Below are 17,730 nucleotides of genomic sequence, written 5' to 3'. Positions count from 1 at the left end.
TAGGCGCTCGAGTCTTACCCCAAAATATGACTCCTGTCTGCCCTCGTGGTCCCTAAGGACTGCACTACATGGTTTCATCAAAGTGTGGACTCTGAGGAAGTCTGGAGTGTGCCATTTGGGACATTTATAAATTTTAAAGGATTCACCCATTCCACAGAATTCACACCAATGTCACTTCCTCTTAAAAAACTGACTTGTAGAATAATCCTAGATTTTCAGAGGGGGGAAATGTGTTGGGTAACAGGACTGAGTGAAATCCTGGGGATATTTTATCTAAAATAATATGACTTTTCCAATGGTAAAAAATATTTAAAGCAAATATGGGATATGGACCCACATAAAAAAATAAAGATATCTGAAGAATTGTATGCTTTATATTTAAAGCTAAAGTACAGAGATAAAAACAGGGACGGATATAAAATGCTGTTTTTCAGTGTTCCAAGTAGTTTTTATTAATGTTTTAAATGACAGCTTAAATGTGGTGTTAGATTAACATACAGGAAACCTTGATTAATAATAAAATGTATTTTAGAGTTAGTTTTGCATTATAATGTCATTGGGACAGAAATGGCACCGATTCTGTGCAATGTCCCTTATCTCAAAGGGTTTTGTGAGATTCTGGCTAACTTGTAGAACCTTTAACTGTATTATCAACCAAAGGAAGACACAGTTGTAAAAATTACAAAAGTTGGAATTTATTAACAAAAGATAAACAAGAAACTAAAAACACTACTAAATACTAAAATACTAAAAGATAGTAAGGATTGAAACTCAAGTGCAAAAATTCAATTTATGACAGAATTATCTGTTAAACAGGTTGGAATCCAAAGCATCAGGCTTGATTTCGGATGGCACTGGGACTGGTGCGTTTAAGCATCAGTGTTTTTCTTCACAAAGAAATTCTTGTGACTGGCCAGCCTGTGTAGGACCATTCATCTTGTGCCATCCATGGATGTCTTAGGATTCAGTCAAATGTGTCATGGAAACGATAAACCGCTAAATGATGGCAGAGTTCACAGCATTCTGGTTTCGAAAGACATGAAACAGATTAGGCAACTTAGTGAGCACACAGAGGCAGTCCCCTATGTTTTGCTGTAATACATCATCTAGATTTTACTCATCGTCTGTCAATTTAAGAAAGATGCATTTGGCTAAAATCTAAGAAACTAAGATACAATATAAAGCCTTTGTACACGAAATTATATTTATTAAATAAAATAGTGCTTTTCACTTACCGTCAGATACAGCGAGATTTCCATCAGTATGGGTCTCGTTGTAGTTAACCATGAAGTTTAAAACACTTCTCAATGCCATGAGAGGGGTCAGCTGCCTAGCCGGTCTGCTGTCAGTCTCTGGATCTGTTTAGCAAAACAGTTCATGCATTTCATTTACAGTCATCACATCAAAAACATTGAAGTGAAAGGCATTCGGTCCACCGAATTCCAAGGCTGCATTATGACAATAGGATTTATTTCTGGGAAACTCAAAAAGGCTAATTACCCATCAGTTGCGGTTCACAGGAACTAACAGGAACCAAACGCCCTCCACCAAAGCCACAAAGCTTACTTCATGGTCTTGATGTTAACCATTATATTTTCTTGCTAAGAAAATAAACGGTACACCCTGTGCTCCCAACAATATTTGGCGGCTAACACCAACTGACGAAATACGTTTCTAATCATTCTCTCGCTGATCCGATCGTTTTTTCGAAGAATTTGTCCAGCCTCATCCAGGGATGTGGCAACATTTCATAAACGACGATGTATCCATCTGGAAATTCAAACCACTCGTGCATACGTATCATGCGAGAGCACAGGGGAGGGTGTCGTTGCAGTTCCAACATCATAGCGATTTCTTGTGGCACGGGTGTGCGTAAGCCAGGCTAGGGATAAAAAAAGTTACGTTGTTATTACGCTGTCATAATTAAACACCAAAACAACTAAATATATATTCTGCCCACTTACCGATCTTCGGCTGTTATATTTATCTTTTGATACACATTTGACCGCAACCTGCGAAAGTTAATGTAGTTATATTTAACATTACGGTCTGTAATTTATCTCAACATTGGACATTGGTTTACAAGAGGACAAATTGTTTAATAAATAGATATTAATGTTACCTGTTCACCATCAGATAAACGAATCGCAGCAAAAATCCTTCCTGTTCTCCCTGATCCAAGCAACCAGTTTGGCAACACTTCATATCGAGAAGTGAAAGACCCTAAAAAACATGCAAAAGGAATCTGTTAACATAGGAGATGCTTAAATTTTTTTCTTTTGTCTTTTTTGACTGAAAAGATAAACAAAGAATATGGAAACGGTAGATGTATAAAACAAGACAGAATAATATATATATATATAGCTGGTGGACCCACAATTAGGAGTTGGTCTTGATCCAAATGGTTCAACTTGTGTGTCATTAGCAGGGTCAACAGGATAAGGTGCTGCTACTGAGAAATCTTCATCATCTCCATCTTCATCAGATTCTCCTCGACTGCTAAAATCTTTTTTTAAAGGAAATGCAAAATAATATTTAATGTTTCATAGACATAAACGACTATAAATACACTCTTTATATCTGAAGATTGAACAAATTCTTAAACATTTACCAGTGAATGTAAATATGGCGTTGATTACTAGACCAAATTTATCAACAATAATGACACTATATGATGTTTGTGTTTCAATGTTTAATTAATCACAATGTAATCAAACATGACTTAATTCAGAATATTAATGTTATTATTACTAAATTATTTCTAAATGTGTCTGATATGTTTTCTTGGTAATGAATTCTGGAAAAAAACTACTTCTGAACAGATCATAATTAAGTGGATTTGATGTGAAAGTATTGGATGAACATATAATATGTGGCGAGATCATTCGAATAATATCATTGATGGAGGTGGCGTTTAGGCACTTTTGCATCTTAGCACCTCAAATATTACCGGTTAATTATAATTAAAGAAAAAAACTGTAATGAATAATTCATCATAAAACTTTTTAACCCTTGTTGAGAACTACCATATATAAAATATCCTTTATAAAAACGACGTCCTACGCTGATACTTTCTGGTGAATAAAAACAAATGGAGTAAACCAGGACATAATAACAGTATACTCACTAGCAAACAGAGAATCTTCCTCATCACTCAAGCCCAGGCCAGATGGACCTGGCTGAGGATCAGCATGATCATTCGGAGCACCTGGCTCCTGGTCGAACGGACCATGTTCAAGATCAGCTGCTTCTTGGGACTCGGGTGTCTCCAAGGTACTTGGACCAGACTGGCAATAGTCTGGTCCTTCATAGCCCGCTGGCTCGAGTCCGAAGGGACTATCCTGCCGAATAGCGTAACGGGCCCTCTGCAGGCCAGAAAGGCATGACTGACTATCAAACTGATCCGGTTGGGCATCTCGTTCCCGGTCGAATGGACCATTTTTGGGATCAGCCGCTTCTTGGAACTCGGTTGTTTCCAAGGTACTTGAACCAAACAGGCAATAGTCTGGTTCTTCATAGCCCGCTGGCTCGAGTCCGAAGGGACTATCCTGCCGAATAGCGTAACGGGCCCTCTGCAGGCCAGAAAGGCATGACTGACTATCAAACTGATCCGGTTGGGCATCTCGTTCCCGGTCGAATGGACCATTTTTGGGATCAGCCGCTTCTTGGAACTCTGTTGTTTCCAAGGTACTTGAACCAGACAGGCAATAGTCTGGTTCTTCATAGCCCGCCGGCTCGAGTCCGAAGGGACTATCCTGCCGATTGTCGTAACGGGCCCTCTGCAGGCTAGATGGGCCTGGCTGACTATCAAACTGATCCGGTTGGGCATCTCGTTCCCGGTCGAATGGACCATTGTTGGGATCAGCCGCTTCCTGGAGGTTGGTTTCCTCCAAGGTATTTAATAAACCAGGGTGGCCCGTTTGCTTGAGTAGATCGGCATGATCACTCCGGGCCTATGGCTTCAGGCCGGACGGGCCTGGCCGAGGATTAGTTGGATCAGATGGATCCAAGTCATCCTCATTTTGGCAAACACAGAAGGCTTTCTTCATAGCTCGCCATGTATTTTGGAAGAAAGTGCGAATAGCCGCCTTCTTCCCCTTTTTTTGTGATTTTGTTTTTTGTTCTAAATGATAGAAAAGACAAAAAAAACAGATCATCATATAACAGTTTTCAGATACCAGTGAAAAGTTCTTTCCAGAAAATTAGGCAAGTTTTTCATCAACAACATCTGCGTTAAACATTATAAACATGATGATCATCTGCCAAATCGACTATTTCAGCATGTCCTCTACATTACTACAGAGAGTTGGTTTTATTGCAAGTTATTTTGCTCTGCATGAGCAAAACGTTTTCATTCTGTATTTTTTTACTTGCACATATTTCTACATATTTTATTACTGTTGGGTGACATTATATCACTCCTGAGGTTTGCTTTTTTTCAACAAACACTGGAACGACATTACTGCCATACAAGAAATGATAGGCTAAATAAAAGCAAATTTGTAGTGGTCTCTTAAATTCCCCAAAGCTAAGTTAATATATTTATTTTTGTTGCATTATATTTGAGGCTCATACCCATTGTGTATGTTGTGTTGTGTTCTGAATCCTCAGAAGACACAATAGACTCTTGATCAGCTGCAGATGAAGAGACAGACAGAGTGTCTCGTTCTCCGCTACCAGCCATGAGTCCATGAGCTGTGTGGACATAAAGACATACACGCGATAAACTTCTCTAGCACATTTTACTCTATAGTAACAGTTTATGTGGTATTTTGAAAAAATATGTTTTGAAATGTACTTCAGCTGATATAAATAAGTTGGTAAAATTTGATTTCCACAACCACTTTAAAGTAAAAATTCTGTCAAAAATGGTCCAGTTCCAGTGAACTGAATGGGTCTCTACGGGCATCTGCTGGTCAAAATGATTTATTTCCTAAACTGTAACTCTTTTATGTTTTTTCTAACCAGCAGATGGCCGAATTCAGCACATAACATCTAGATCAATATCTAGAAATAATTTAAATCAAATTTAGATAATAATTTATGTGAATTTTTCATTAAAAAAATCATATTTTACAGGGAAGCTAATGGTGTATTTGAGGAATGTAGTGGTAAACAGGTACAAAGTACTTTATATTGCCCAAATCACAGCATTAAAGTATAGATGGGAAGTAAACAAAAAATAAATATTATTTTTATCATTTAAAATGTATATATTTTTGTATTCATTTTTTTATTTTCTGGGTTCATTTTGACTCCCGCTGACCTCTTATGTAAACAGGAAAATCTGGGCTTATGAGGGTGAAAACTATAGTACATACATAAATTATCCTACACAGAAAAAGTTTACACAGAAATAAAAAATCTCAATGTACTCTCTGATATTAATTATGTTTAAAGTGTAAATATAATGGTGTGACTGACCTTCTGGGCTCAACTCCTCATCCTCCTCTTCTATCGCCTCAAGAACGGCTAACCTCATGTGACTGGCTGCAGGTCTAGAGATGTTGAACCTCTCTTGAACACCACGTGCACCGCTGCCAGTCACCAGCCCATGAGCTGAGGTAGACAAGATGGTGTTTTGTCTACCAACTGGAAAGACAGGGTTATACATACATACATACATACATACATACATACACATATAAATGGGGTGTAACAGAACATGTATCTGTCTCAAATGATCACAATATGGACACCACAGTTCAGTGCATGCCGTCAGATGACTGATTGGCCTATGACGTTTTTATCCATTTTATCATCCGAGAGGATTAAAAAAATTAAATAAACATTTAAACAAAGTCACATATAAGCCCATATAGTTAATTTAAATGTTATTCTATTAAATCATCATCAACTAAATCACCCAATAGAGGCTGTACAAAAGTGAATGTTATACTGTGTGTACACAAAAATCTCATAATTTACTCCCCCTGATATTAATTATATTTGAGGTGTCAATAATGGTGTGACTGACCTTCTGGGCTGCACTCCTCCTCCTCCTCCTCCTCCTCCTCTATAGCCCCAGGAAGAGTAAATCTCGTGTAACTGGCTGCAGGTGCAGCGATGTTCGACCTCCGTTGAACACCACGTGCACTGCTGCCAGTCATGAGCCCATGAGCCGATGTAGACAAGGTGTTCTGTCTAACAACTGGAAAGATAGGAAATCAAGAACAACAACAAAAATGAAATCAAACATATTTTACTCTATAGTGTGTATATGTGAGCCTGGAAAGGCCCATATTTGGCCAAGATACAACTATTTGAAAATCTTTAATCTGAGGGTGCCAATATATATATATATATATATATATATATATATATATATATATTTTAATGGTGTAACAGTACATGTATTTGTCTTAACTGGTTACACTATGGATAACACAGTTCAGTGCAAGCAGTCAGATGACCGACTGGCCTATGACGTTTTTTATCCAGGAGGATTAAAAAATTAAATACGCATTCAAACAAAGTCACGTGTAAGCCCATATAGTTGATTTAAATGTTATTCTATTAAATCATCACCAACTAAATCAACTAATACAGGCTGTACAAACGTGAATGTAACACTCTGTGTACACAAACATCTCCCCCCTGATATTAATTATATTTGATGTTTCAATAATGGGTGACTGACCTTCTGGGCTCCACTTCTCATCCTCCCACACGCGCCTGGCTGCAGGTGCAGAGATGTTCAACCTCCGTTGAACACCACGTGCACTGCTGCCAGTCACGTGCTCACCAGTTGAATCAGACAAGATGGTACTCTGTCTTACAACTGGAAAGATTAGACATAAATAACACATTATAAACAGTTAGTGAGGTATCTTGACATTATGATCTATTTGAACCCTTTGAGCCTTGAGCTTTTTCTTGTAGCGAGATGCGTGTCATGGCCTTGTCTCGGGATACGTATCGTTAAAAATACTCAACTCTAGCGAGTGTGTGACCATTCGCTTTGATTGTAGCAGCTTAATTTCCAGTCACATATGTTTGACCGGCTAGGACACACTGCAAAAAATGACTTGCTTACTTACTATTTGTGTCTCGTTTTCAGTACAAATATTTAAAACTTTCTAAATTAAGAAGCATTTTCTTGATTAGCAAAATTACTCAAGAAAACAAATCTAGTTTTTAGACAAAATAATACAATTATTATATTTAAGTGAATTTGTGCCTATAACAAGCAAAACAATCTACTAATGGGGAAAGAAAATAATCTTAAACACTCACAAAAAAAATTATGAAAATTCTCTAAACAGATTTTTTGCTTGTTTCATGCACAAATTCACTTAAAAAAAAACTAGACTTATTTTCTTAAATAATTTTGCTAATCAAAAAAATGCTTAATTTAGGAAGTTTTATTTATTTGTAATTTTGCTCTACAAGAAAATGCATCTTGACATTTATATTGAAAACAAGACAAAAATACTAGGAAAGAAAGTAATAGCAGTGCAAAGTACAAACCATAAACAGCCTTTTAATAGTAATTTAGTTTTCTTAATGCAGATTCATCCATTATTGTGTAATTAGAGATACAACGCGTGATGGTAGGGGAAACCGGGGCACAAAAAATATGGAAGTTAGATTTATCGTTTTTTTACACAATCAGCGCATACATATCTGCTTTAAATAAACACTTACATTTGTTTGTGGGACCTACAGTTATAGACCCTTTTACAGCTCACATGATCAAATAACCTGTGCGCATGTAGGCAACAGAAGTGGTGTTGTTTCTTATTGGTTCTAACGTGTTAGCAACTCAAAAAGTTTATTAAAACAGTTTCCCAGCATCAAAATGTCTGAAAATCTAGTCTGTGAGTGGCATGTTTTTATGTAACCAGTGCCAATGTGTTGTATTTAATAAAAAGTGTAATTTATAAGAATCTCGCAGAATATTATAATATTTTTTCTGCAAAGTACAACATGATATTTACACGGTGTTGACAGTGCAGATACGTCACGTGCCCTTCCAAATTACATTTTATATAGTCTATATAGATTGTTATCCATAAGAAATAAGGGTTGTTAATTTAAACAAATTATTATTTCACAATATTTGTGAGAATTAGTAATTGTTTTAAATATTTTTTTTAATTATTTCAAAGCAGAAAAAAATTTTTTAAGTAAGCTCCGACAGAAAGACTTTACAAATGATTAAATCAAACACACTTATTTTATGCATTTCAATAGATCTAAATGTTGCCTACAGTATGCTTTAAGGAGGGGCAGGGTTTTTTTTACTTCGATCTCGTCTTTCGTTTAAAGGGTGCATATCTAATAGACTCACTTAAATTAGGCCTACTACTTTAAAAAAAAAGATTTACAAAAACAGATTAATATAAAGGAAAGGCACAATGTTCACACGACCATGACTCAGACAAATTCTGTGCTTTATTAAATTAAACACTCAAAATATAATGCATTTCCATTTTAAATATTATGATCATACAATCCCTTATGAACGAGCGTCACGATGATATATATAGCTCTTGATTCATGTTATGTATTTGGTTACCTGAAACACCAGAGTCAAAAAGGACACACAAAATCATTGTGTCACAATTAAATGAACATAGCAGCAGCACGCGTAAGTTACGCTCAGAACTGTAATGATCGATCGGTGACTATCAGCGCAACATGCCTCAATCCAACAGACCTAAGTTTTACTGTGTACGAGCAACTAAACGGAGTGGCATGAGCCACTGGACACCGGAAGTGCCACTCGACGAGCCACTGGTATAAGCCAATGGAAACCAGAAGTGCCACTAAACATAGTGGCACGTGCCGGTGGCTTCTGTGCGTAGGATGCCATGCCACTTTGTGTTAAAACTGCTACTGGATCTGCTAACGTCTTCTATCCACTCCACTATAGTACACGAAACTGGTAGCTGTATTAAAAAAGTTGATAAAGTCAACTTCTTAAAATAACTTTCTCTGTCTGTGTTGCTTCACTGCTGATTCTTGCCACACCTCCGTTGCCTAAATGCGCGCGCATACACTGCCACATCATCATTGTGTACAAAAAGTAAAAGGGTCTACACTGTAAAAAATCCAATTAATGAAATGTTGGATGGCCAAAAATATATAAGTTAAACCAATTTTCTTGTTTGAGCTTAGTTGAGAAGACATATTATTTTATGTCTAGATAAATCTGTGTTTAAAACATTAACTTAAATGAATGGTTATTTTCAAATCCAGTCAACATTCAGAATGGCTAGTGTTGACTCAACTAATTAAGACAAATCTGGTCAATATGTGGACTTATGAATGCTATGTTTCCTGACAACAAAATGCTCATAATATTACTGTTATTTGGTCACAAAATGTAATCGTAAGAGTTGTTCAGGCGTGAATGTATGTGCTTTAAGTTTAAATATGCGGTCGGTTAATAAAGATAGTGTCTATTTAAAAATGTGCTCGGACACTTTCGGACGGAGAAGAGCTCCAGAAAATCACCGTCGCTCAAGCACTCACACCCCGCCCAGTGCAGCCTCGCCTCGGCTAGCCCTTCAGAAATCGACTGCTGGCTCTGATATCTCTGTGGCGTTTAGGCGTGATTTGATTCATTTTAATTTCTCATACTTAACAATGAAAGGTTTTAAATCATATTTTAGGATTGCACTTAATTGATATCGCTGTTGAGTGATGTTTCATATCTTTTACATTTGTTATAAACGGGCTGCCTGGGAATTTGAACTTCAGAGCTGAAGGAGCGGGTGGAGAAATAGTCCCAATATCATAACAATCTTAAATAAAACTTCTAAATATACCCGTGTGTGTGCGCGCGTGCTTGCGACCCGCTCGCGCGAGTGTGTGTGTATGTATGTGCGTGTGTTTTAAATTTAAAATGTCTTAACTCGGAAGGATCTGGATCACAGGTCATTTCATCTGAGATCAATCCGCACGTTTCAGCCAGAATCACTTGATTCACACAACAACACAAGTCATCAGCTGTTTCCTCAAGTTCACGTCAGGTAAGTGTTTGTAAAAAAAATTAATTTTAGACTGTCAGGATCCCGAATGTTATTAAGTGTATTTTGTCTTGTTTCTGGTGCCGGGATCCTGACACCCCCGTATACGTGTTCTGTGTCTGTGTGGAGAGTCATGTGGTCTGTGTTTATGTTTTGTGTACCGCATGCTCTCCTGTCTTTAGTCTTGACCCTGCCCCCTCGTTTTCTTGTTAATTATTTATGATTGGTTTATTCCCTTCACCTGTTTGTCATTGTTCCCTAGTTTAGTTTTCCCTATTTAAGCCATTGTGTCTTTTGTCTTGTGCCGGTTCATTGTGTATCCAATGATACCATGTCGTGTGTGCGCTTTGTCTTGTCGTGTTTATTTTGTAGTCATAGTCATTGTCATTGTTTGCCCCCTCGAGGGTATTTATTATTTAATAAACGTCTTTCAGTTATGAGCTGTCTGCGCTTGGGTTCTATCCACCACCACACACTGACATAGACTATATTAATTAGCAAAGACGCAAATACTCGACGTTTTGTAAAGATATAAGTTATATAAAGGTGCGTTATGTTATGTGTTAAAGTGGAGGTATTTTAGTTAAGATAGCCTGGATATAGGGTTGGTTTAGCGGACAGGGTTTAGAACTCGGTCTTAGTTATAACTGGGACATTTTTACAAACAAACCTTACAAAATACAATACTGGTGTGCATTTTTAGACAAAACAATAGCACTGATATGTTAAGTATGTCAGTATTTTAGTCAGTGATAAGCCCTGTCCGAGAAAACCCCCCAAAAGTGTTTAATTCAATTACGTGTGATGTCTGAGGGAAATTTGGCAATTTTAGGGAATAAAGTCTTTCACCGTCAAGCTTTATTATATTAAACATGTATTTATGTATGTGTGTGTGTATTTATATTCCTCTGTTTATTAAACCAGAGCGGTGATGATGTGGAGAGGCAGACCAGAGGGATACATGGTGAAAGAAGTTCTCCTAAATGGCCCTGCAGATGTTCTGACTGACTTTGGAGTGCTTTTTGGACTGTTTTATGCCTTCTATTTAGAAAATACTTATTTTTGTATGTTCAGTCTGTATGATAAGTGAATAAAGCTTTTGTTTTTATGTGACTGAAGTTCATTATTTTGTTAAAGAGGCCCTTCCACATAAAACCGTTTTTACTTTTTGATATGTGTTAGGTCCATGTGTGTTTGTGTTGTGTCGTGAATGTGAAAATTAACTTCCACCTCCTCTGTCAGCTCTAACCACTGAAAAGAAATAAGCGGAGACATCAGGTCAGTTTGAAAACCTTATCAGTGTGACGTGGAACTGATCGAGGTCATTAATATTCATGAGCTCTTCAACTTGAGCCCGCGCCCACATATTACGTGTAGTTGAGTTAGTTTTCATAACAAGTTACAGCAAGGATGGCTAAACGTCAACCGTACCGTAATCGGGCCATTGTTTTTTGTCGATAGACATCATTCCTATTAAACGAGGGAATCATAACAGTTGCTACATATTTGGATGTTCAGAAGAACGCTGGATTTGAAGAGAGACTGCGATTAAAAAGCGGATCCGGACAGAATGGCGCAGCTTATGTGAGTAACTGTGCGTTCACACCAACCGCGGAAGAGGCGGCAAGCGCGGATGATTTACATGTTAAGTCAATGCAAACACGCGATTAGGCATCCTGCGGCGCGGTACACGCGGTAGCCGCGGCGCGGAGGGCGCGGAACGCGCGGAAGGCGCGGGGCGTTCCGCGCGTTCCGCACGAATTGAGAGTTGCCGCGGGAAACGCGCGAGTTCAAAAATCAGAACTTCTGCGGATTTCCGTGCTGCGTTAACCAATCAGGACTTTTCTGTAGTAGTAACATGATTACAGGAAGCGAGCGGAGTGGTGTAGTCTCCGGGGAGTCGCAGAAGCCCCTCCCTTGACGCGGATTTCCACGTGAATTTCTCGAATGACTAGAATTTCACCCGCGGCTTTCACGCGAGAATGAAGCGAGTGAACTCAAATGTTCAAGCGTCCAACTACGCGCGAATAGCGCGTTTTTGCCGCCTCTTCCGCGGTTAGTGTGAACCCACAGTAAAGCACTTAAGTACTATGTGTCACTGTAGCGGCCGGTGTTTTCTCTTCCGAGGGACGCGAATTCATGCTGCACACACGTTGAAAGGGTTTATGATAAAAGACACGCACGCGTGTGTGCAAGTAAAACACTTTAGTACTTTGTTTCACTATGAGTTGCGGCCGGGACTTCTCTTCAAAGGGATGCGATTCACGTGAATTCATGATGCACACGCATCGAATGAGATAAAAGACACGTGTGTGTTTGTGCGTTCGTTACACGTGCGTCGAAAGGGTTTGTGTAAAAGACGTTTGAGTGTGTGTGTTTGCGTGCATGCGCTGCTACACGCGCATTGAAAGGGTTTACGATAAAAGACACGTGTGAGTGTGTGTGTGTGTGTGTGTGTGTGTGTGTGTGTGTGTGTGTGTTTGTGTGTGTGTTTTTGTGCTTGGGTTTACAATAAAAGACACGCGTGTGTGTCAAAAGGGTTTATGATAAAATATGCGTGTGTAAGAAAGACACTGTGTCTTAAGCAGTGTTGGGTGTAACTAGTTACTAAGTAATTAGTTACTGTAATTAAATTACTTTTCCCTTGAAAAAGTAAAGTAAGGGATTACTCTTAATTTTCTTGTAATCTAATTACAGTTACTTCTGATGTAACTAAATACTGTGTATGGACTCTAAAACAATTATATATACTATAATACAATAGTGGATTTAACATGGTTTAAGTTTACAATTCTCACTATTAATTGGTTGATTATTAGCATTAATATTAATGAGATGCTGGCTGTTTATTAATACTTAATAACACGTATTAATGCCTGATTCTGCAAAACCTTATTCTACGTTCGTAACCCTCCCCATTTCTACAATACTTAAAAGTAACAACTTCTTTAGTATTAATAAGCAGTAGTTGGATTATACTGAGGCAAAAGTAGTTAATAGTTAGTTAATAGAGAGAATTGGACACTAAAGTGGGACTAGAATTATTGATGTACTTTTATATATTAATTCTTCGAGCCATTTCAAGCCTTTCCTTGTATCATTTACTAAATAGGATTTAGAAAGTAATTAGTAATAAGTAATTAAATACTTTTTGGAGAGAGTAATTTGTAAAGTAATCTAATTACATAATTGAAAATGTAATTAGTAACTAGTAATTAATTACTTTTTTTGAGTAACTTACCCAACACTGGTCTTAAGACACTCACTTAACATTAAACTGATTACACATGAGATTAAAGTGAAAGTTAGTTTGAACGAAAAACTGTTATCCAATAGGGAATGTGGAGTTGACATCACGCGGTGTTGCATTATGTGTAATCCGCCATATTTGCAGGCACGCGTCCTATCCCGCTGTATTTGAGTTCATGTGTTGGAGGTTGTTTTTGTATTTTCTGTCGAGATTTTAATAAACTTCGATATGTTTGGTCAGTACTGCTCAATCAAGCAGGTCACGCGATCGTTCAGGGAGGAAACTGAACAACGGAATAAGTTTTTCCAGCTTTTATTCGTGGAAAAAACAAAGGAAGCCGGTGCAGGAGCTGACGAAAAGACGCCAGATCGCGTGGTTTGCCTGCTGCAATCAGGAGAAAAACGTTTACTTTTTTAAAAAAAAATCCCTGCATCAGCGAGATTGTGTTCGCTGCATTTTCAGTCATTCAGTAATTTGTGATTAATAAAAGCAGAGCCACTTAAATTGTCTTGTTTTTATGCTAACACTGTCAAACTAACTTGCAAATGTAAGTTATTGATTGATTCATTCATTCATTTCTGATCACCCTAAACACGTGAGTTATAAAAATAAATATTTAGACAATTTTGACGATTGTAACACATATTTTTTATTAAATGCAACTGCTCAAACCCACTGCTTGTGACTATTTAAATAACAACGTTAGCTAAATATTTAGCATTTTGTTTGTTTTAATAACTTGGCCAAACCAGAAGTGCCATCTTTTGAACATGTGTTGATTCATCGCACAGAATACAACGGAGAAATTCTTTTATAGAATCATTAAGATACGTAGGTATTAACACATTGTCAGTTAATAGCTGGTTTGCCAACCATAAGACTCCAAAAGAAGAAGTGTCACCTTACTATAAGCTTGAAGGGATTTATAACTCCTGCAAAGTGTAAATAAACTCCTGCAAAAACAAGGTAATTGACCAGATATGTAAGCGGAGGTCCGTAATCCAGTCTTGGGCTGCTAAATCATATGGATCTATGTTGTTTATTTGTCCAAATAAAGTTTTTTGGCAGTAGCATTTAGTTTCTCCCGATAGGGTCCCTTCTCTTTTTCTTTCAACTTCTCGATTTCTTCCGTTCTTCTTCAATTTTAACTAGTTTTAGCTTAACATGCCCACAATTAAATGGCATAGCGGTCGGCGGTGCCTCTAAACACGGCGCCCACGTCCCAAAATGCAACACTGCGGTGACGTACATTAACATTCCCTATAATAGCAGTGGGCGTTTACTTCCAAGTCGTCAATGCAGCCCGCCCATTAAAACGGATCATTTCTCTAACCAGCCTCAAAACCAGGGGCACGTTCAATCTCACACCGGTGCACAACGATTTGCTACGGTTTCCGGGTTGAACGACATGTTTCCTGGAAACGGTGTGCAACGGAATGCAACAGGTTTTAGAAGCGTTTTCTCTTGTTTGGTGGGTGTGTCAGAAATGTCGGCCCAATCAGCGGCAAGATGTAAAAAACCAAGCGATAGTAAAGAGACAGCTCGCTCAATGGGTTCAAGTTGGAATGTTGTCTTTCATTCTGGACGGCAAGGTCAGTGACTGTAACATTGAGGGTATTTTACAGTATTAAACACACATTTATAACGATTTCATCAGGCTTCAGAAACATTTTAAAAAGAACACAAAGAATGGCCTCTCAGCTACCGCAGTTGCAACTCTTACGTCATCCCAACAGGGCGTTCAATGCATCACCGGTTCTGTTTAATAAACGTTGTGCAACGTTTTATCGGGGCTGAACGCAGCCCAGGTTACAAAATAGCCTATTACTTATTGCTTTTGATGTTTTTGGATGTAAAAATCATGCAAACATCATGAGTAGGCCTCAGACAACAGTCTAAAACAATAAAAACGGCAGAGGAAGGGCACCTTTAACAACACCAGTATAAATTTCATAAATAATTTTAAAAAGTTTATTAAAAATGTCCAAATAATAAATATTAATTGAAGTAACGCATAAAACATTGAGTAAATACTTAAAATTTAATTGACAGAGTCTTTGCTGTAAGTTTTTAAAGATTCAACTAATTAAAACATTTTAGTTGAATGAACTATAAAGCTAGTTGAGCAAACATACTTGTTTATATTTGAGTCAAATTTGGGCCAACTAAAAAACATCAATCCAGGTAACACTTTAGAGTCCGAAATTGAGTGAACGTAAAATTTCTGTGGAACTAGTTACTAAAAAATAATTAATTGAGCCAACAATTTATTTTTTACAGTGTATGGCACTAAAGCAGCTGAGGGTTGCTGGATGGTGTAGGTTATGTTATTCACGAACACACTTTCTTTCGCACACAGGCTTTCATTTACTTAATGTCCACTCACCATTTGAATGCTGAGGGTATTCATTTATTTTAATTTACCCCATTGGTAACCATTGGTAACCGCATAGCCTCGTGCAACGGACAAAAACGGTGTGCACCTTCCTCCAGCAACACCGGTCACCTGAAGGAAGGTTCCTACCTATATTCACTCATTATAAAAGAGTGACCCCTAGTGGACACATTTACAAAGAAAAATTGCTATCGGCAGCAATAGTGTTTTTTGAAACACGTTTCAAAATGGTGTGTTATGATTAAGGGAAGACGGTGATTAAAATAATATAAGGTTAGATTTGGTGACTTACACACCAAACTCACAAATCGGGAAAAAAAACCATAAGAATTGTACTTCCATGCACACTCTTTGTTCAATGTCTTAATATATAAATATTGTAAATCAATGCATTTCTTGACTATTAAGAAAATTACAGCTCTTTGCCTCGAACTTTCTAAAGGGCTAGAATATCACACAGCTCACCGACAATCAATTTCAAAAACCCAAAATAACTTTTATAAATATTTAACACTATAACGTTACATAATATAACACTACATATCCAATACAGCACGTGTTAAAATCAAGCTGGTATAGCATTCATTCTCTGTGCTAATAATCATTTAACGGTGCAAAGGAAAGCTGGTGTTTTGTTTTCCGACGCTGTCTGGCAGCTTTTCCAGTCAGAGTTACGTGACAGTGGCCGTTTCTCAATGTGTAGGCTGCGTCTTATTTCAGAATATAACAATTATAAAGTTGACTATTACTCTTATTTAATCGTAAAATGCTTATGACTTGCGAGTGTAACAATACTCAGTTAACTTAAATAAACCAGGCTTGATGACGTATGCGGCCTGCATATGCGACCTCCGGAGGCTGCAGCCTTCAGATTGAAAAAAGGCCCGTAAGGCTCAAAAGGTTAACGAGTTCAGTATTTACCTGCTGGTGGGCTCCATTCATCTTCCGGAATAGCACCGGGAAGAGAAAAGCTCATTCGGCCAGCTGCACTTGCAGAGATGTTCAACCTGCGTGCACCGGTGACCTTCACTAGCTTATCTCTTGAAGTAGACATGTCTACCTCCGTCAATTTTAAGGACTGTCAGGTGTTAATTGACTGGTCGCTTTAAAAAAGACGTTAGTTTGATCGTTTGGAACAAACGTGTATACTGACTGTAAAGTCCGTAAAGTGCTGCCAATGATTTCGTTCGCTTTCGCTCAGAGAATCAACGATCTGAACAGAATCTGTCAGAGCGCGGCTTTATATGCGTTCTGTTTGTGAAGTCAAACATTCCATTCACCATGGCAACGAGGTAATTGAATGATGTAATAAACGATGATGTAATAAACGAAGAACTCACAGGCGGATGACGTCAGATTTAAACCTATCATTCATGCTGCTTTTTGACCAGTCACCGCCGCCGCTTTCATCTTTTCCATCAATATTCTGTGTATATTTTTGGAAAATAAACATGCCAATCTAGCATGTATAGCACTCAGGGGCGTCATACACCATTTTTTAAGAGGGCACAGTGTGCACAGCAACCCTCTACTGTTATGATATTTATTAACATATCTATATAATCCATCAAAAACCTTTTAATACGCCATATTCTTATAGACAATACATGACAAAACAAGATGAGAAGCGTTTACGGATTAATTTATTTGCTATTTTATAGTAAAAATTATTTTGAATTTACCAATATCATCTACAATAAAAATTATTCATATTTCGGTAAACACTAAAGCTGGGACTAGATTAATCTCATACAAAATAAAAGTATTTTTTGCACAACATATGAGTTTGTGCTGTGTTTTAATTATTATGTATATATAAATACACACACATTCATGTATGTATTTAAGAAACATTTACATGTGTATATAATTTTTTATATTTGTATATATTCTAAATTATATATAAATAAAAAAACAATATTTAAATAAAACATTTCTTAAATGTATATATATGTATGTATGTATGTGTGTGTGTTTAAATATACATAATATTTACACACATCAGAAACCCATATATTATGAAAAATACTTTTATTTTGTATGAGGTTAAACTAGATTAATCTATGCTCAGCCCTAGTAAACACTAACGTTAACTGTAATTATTTACA

The 17,730-nt window shown here is 37.4% G+C and overlaps 1 protein-coding gene across 1 annotated transcript; it reads right to left on the bottom strand.

The window, feature by feature from the left end:
• Window positions 1-438: 438 nt before the first annotated feature.
• Window positions 439-16,676, bottom strand: LOC129417604 (uncharacterized). Its single transcript, XM_073869343.1, has 11 exons — window positions 16,544-16,676; window positions 6,641-6,781; window positions 5,978-6,151; window positions 5,425-5,592; window positions 4,576-4,695; window positions 2,378-2,506; window positions 2,123-2,223; window positions 1,965-2,012; window positions 1,501-1,882; window positions 1,236-1,358; window positions 439-1,023 (listed from the first exon to the last, which is right to left on the bottom strand). The coding sequence occupies exons 1-9, from the start codon at window positions 16,674-16,676 to the stop codon at window positions 1,679-1,681; spliced, it is 1,218 nt and encodes a 405-aa protein (XP_073725444.1). The 3' UTR covers window positions 439-1,023; window positions 1,236-1,358; window positions 1,501-1,678.
• Window positions 16,677-17,730: the final 1,054 nt, after the last annotated feature.

The sequence above is a fragment of the Misgurnus anguillicaudatus genome, chromosome 7, assembly GCF_027580225.2.
Source record: "Misgurnus anguillicaudatus chromosome 7, ASM2758022v2, whole genome shotgun sequence".
NCBI classification, from domain to species: Eukaryota; Metazoa; Chordata; class Actinopteri; order Cypriniformes; family Cobitidae; genus Misgurnus; species Misgurnus anguillicaudatus.
The sequence above is the reverse complement of the archived record's forward strand: the minus strand, read 5'-3'. Positions and strand labels throughout refer to the sequence as shown.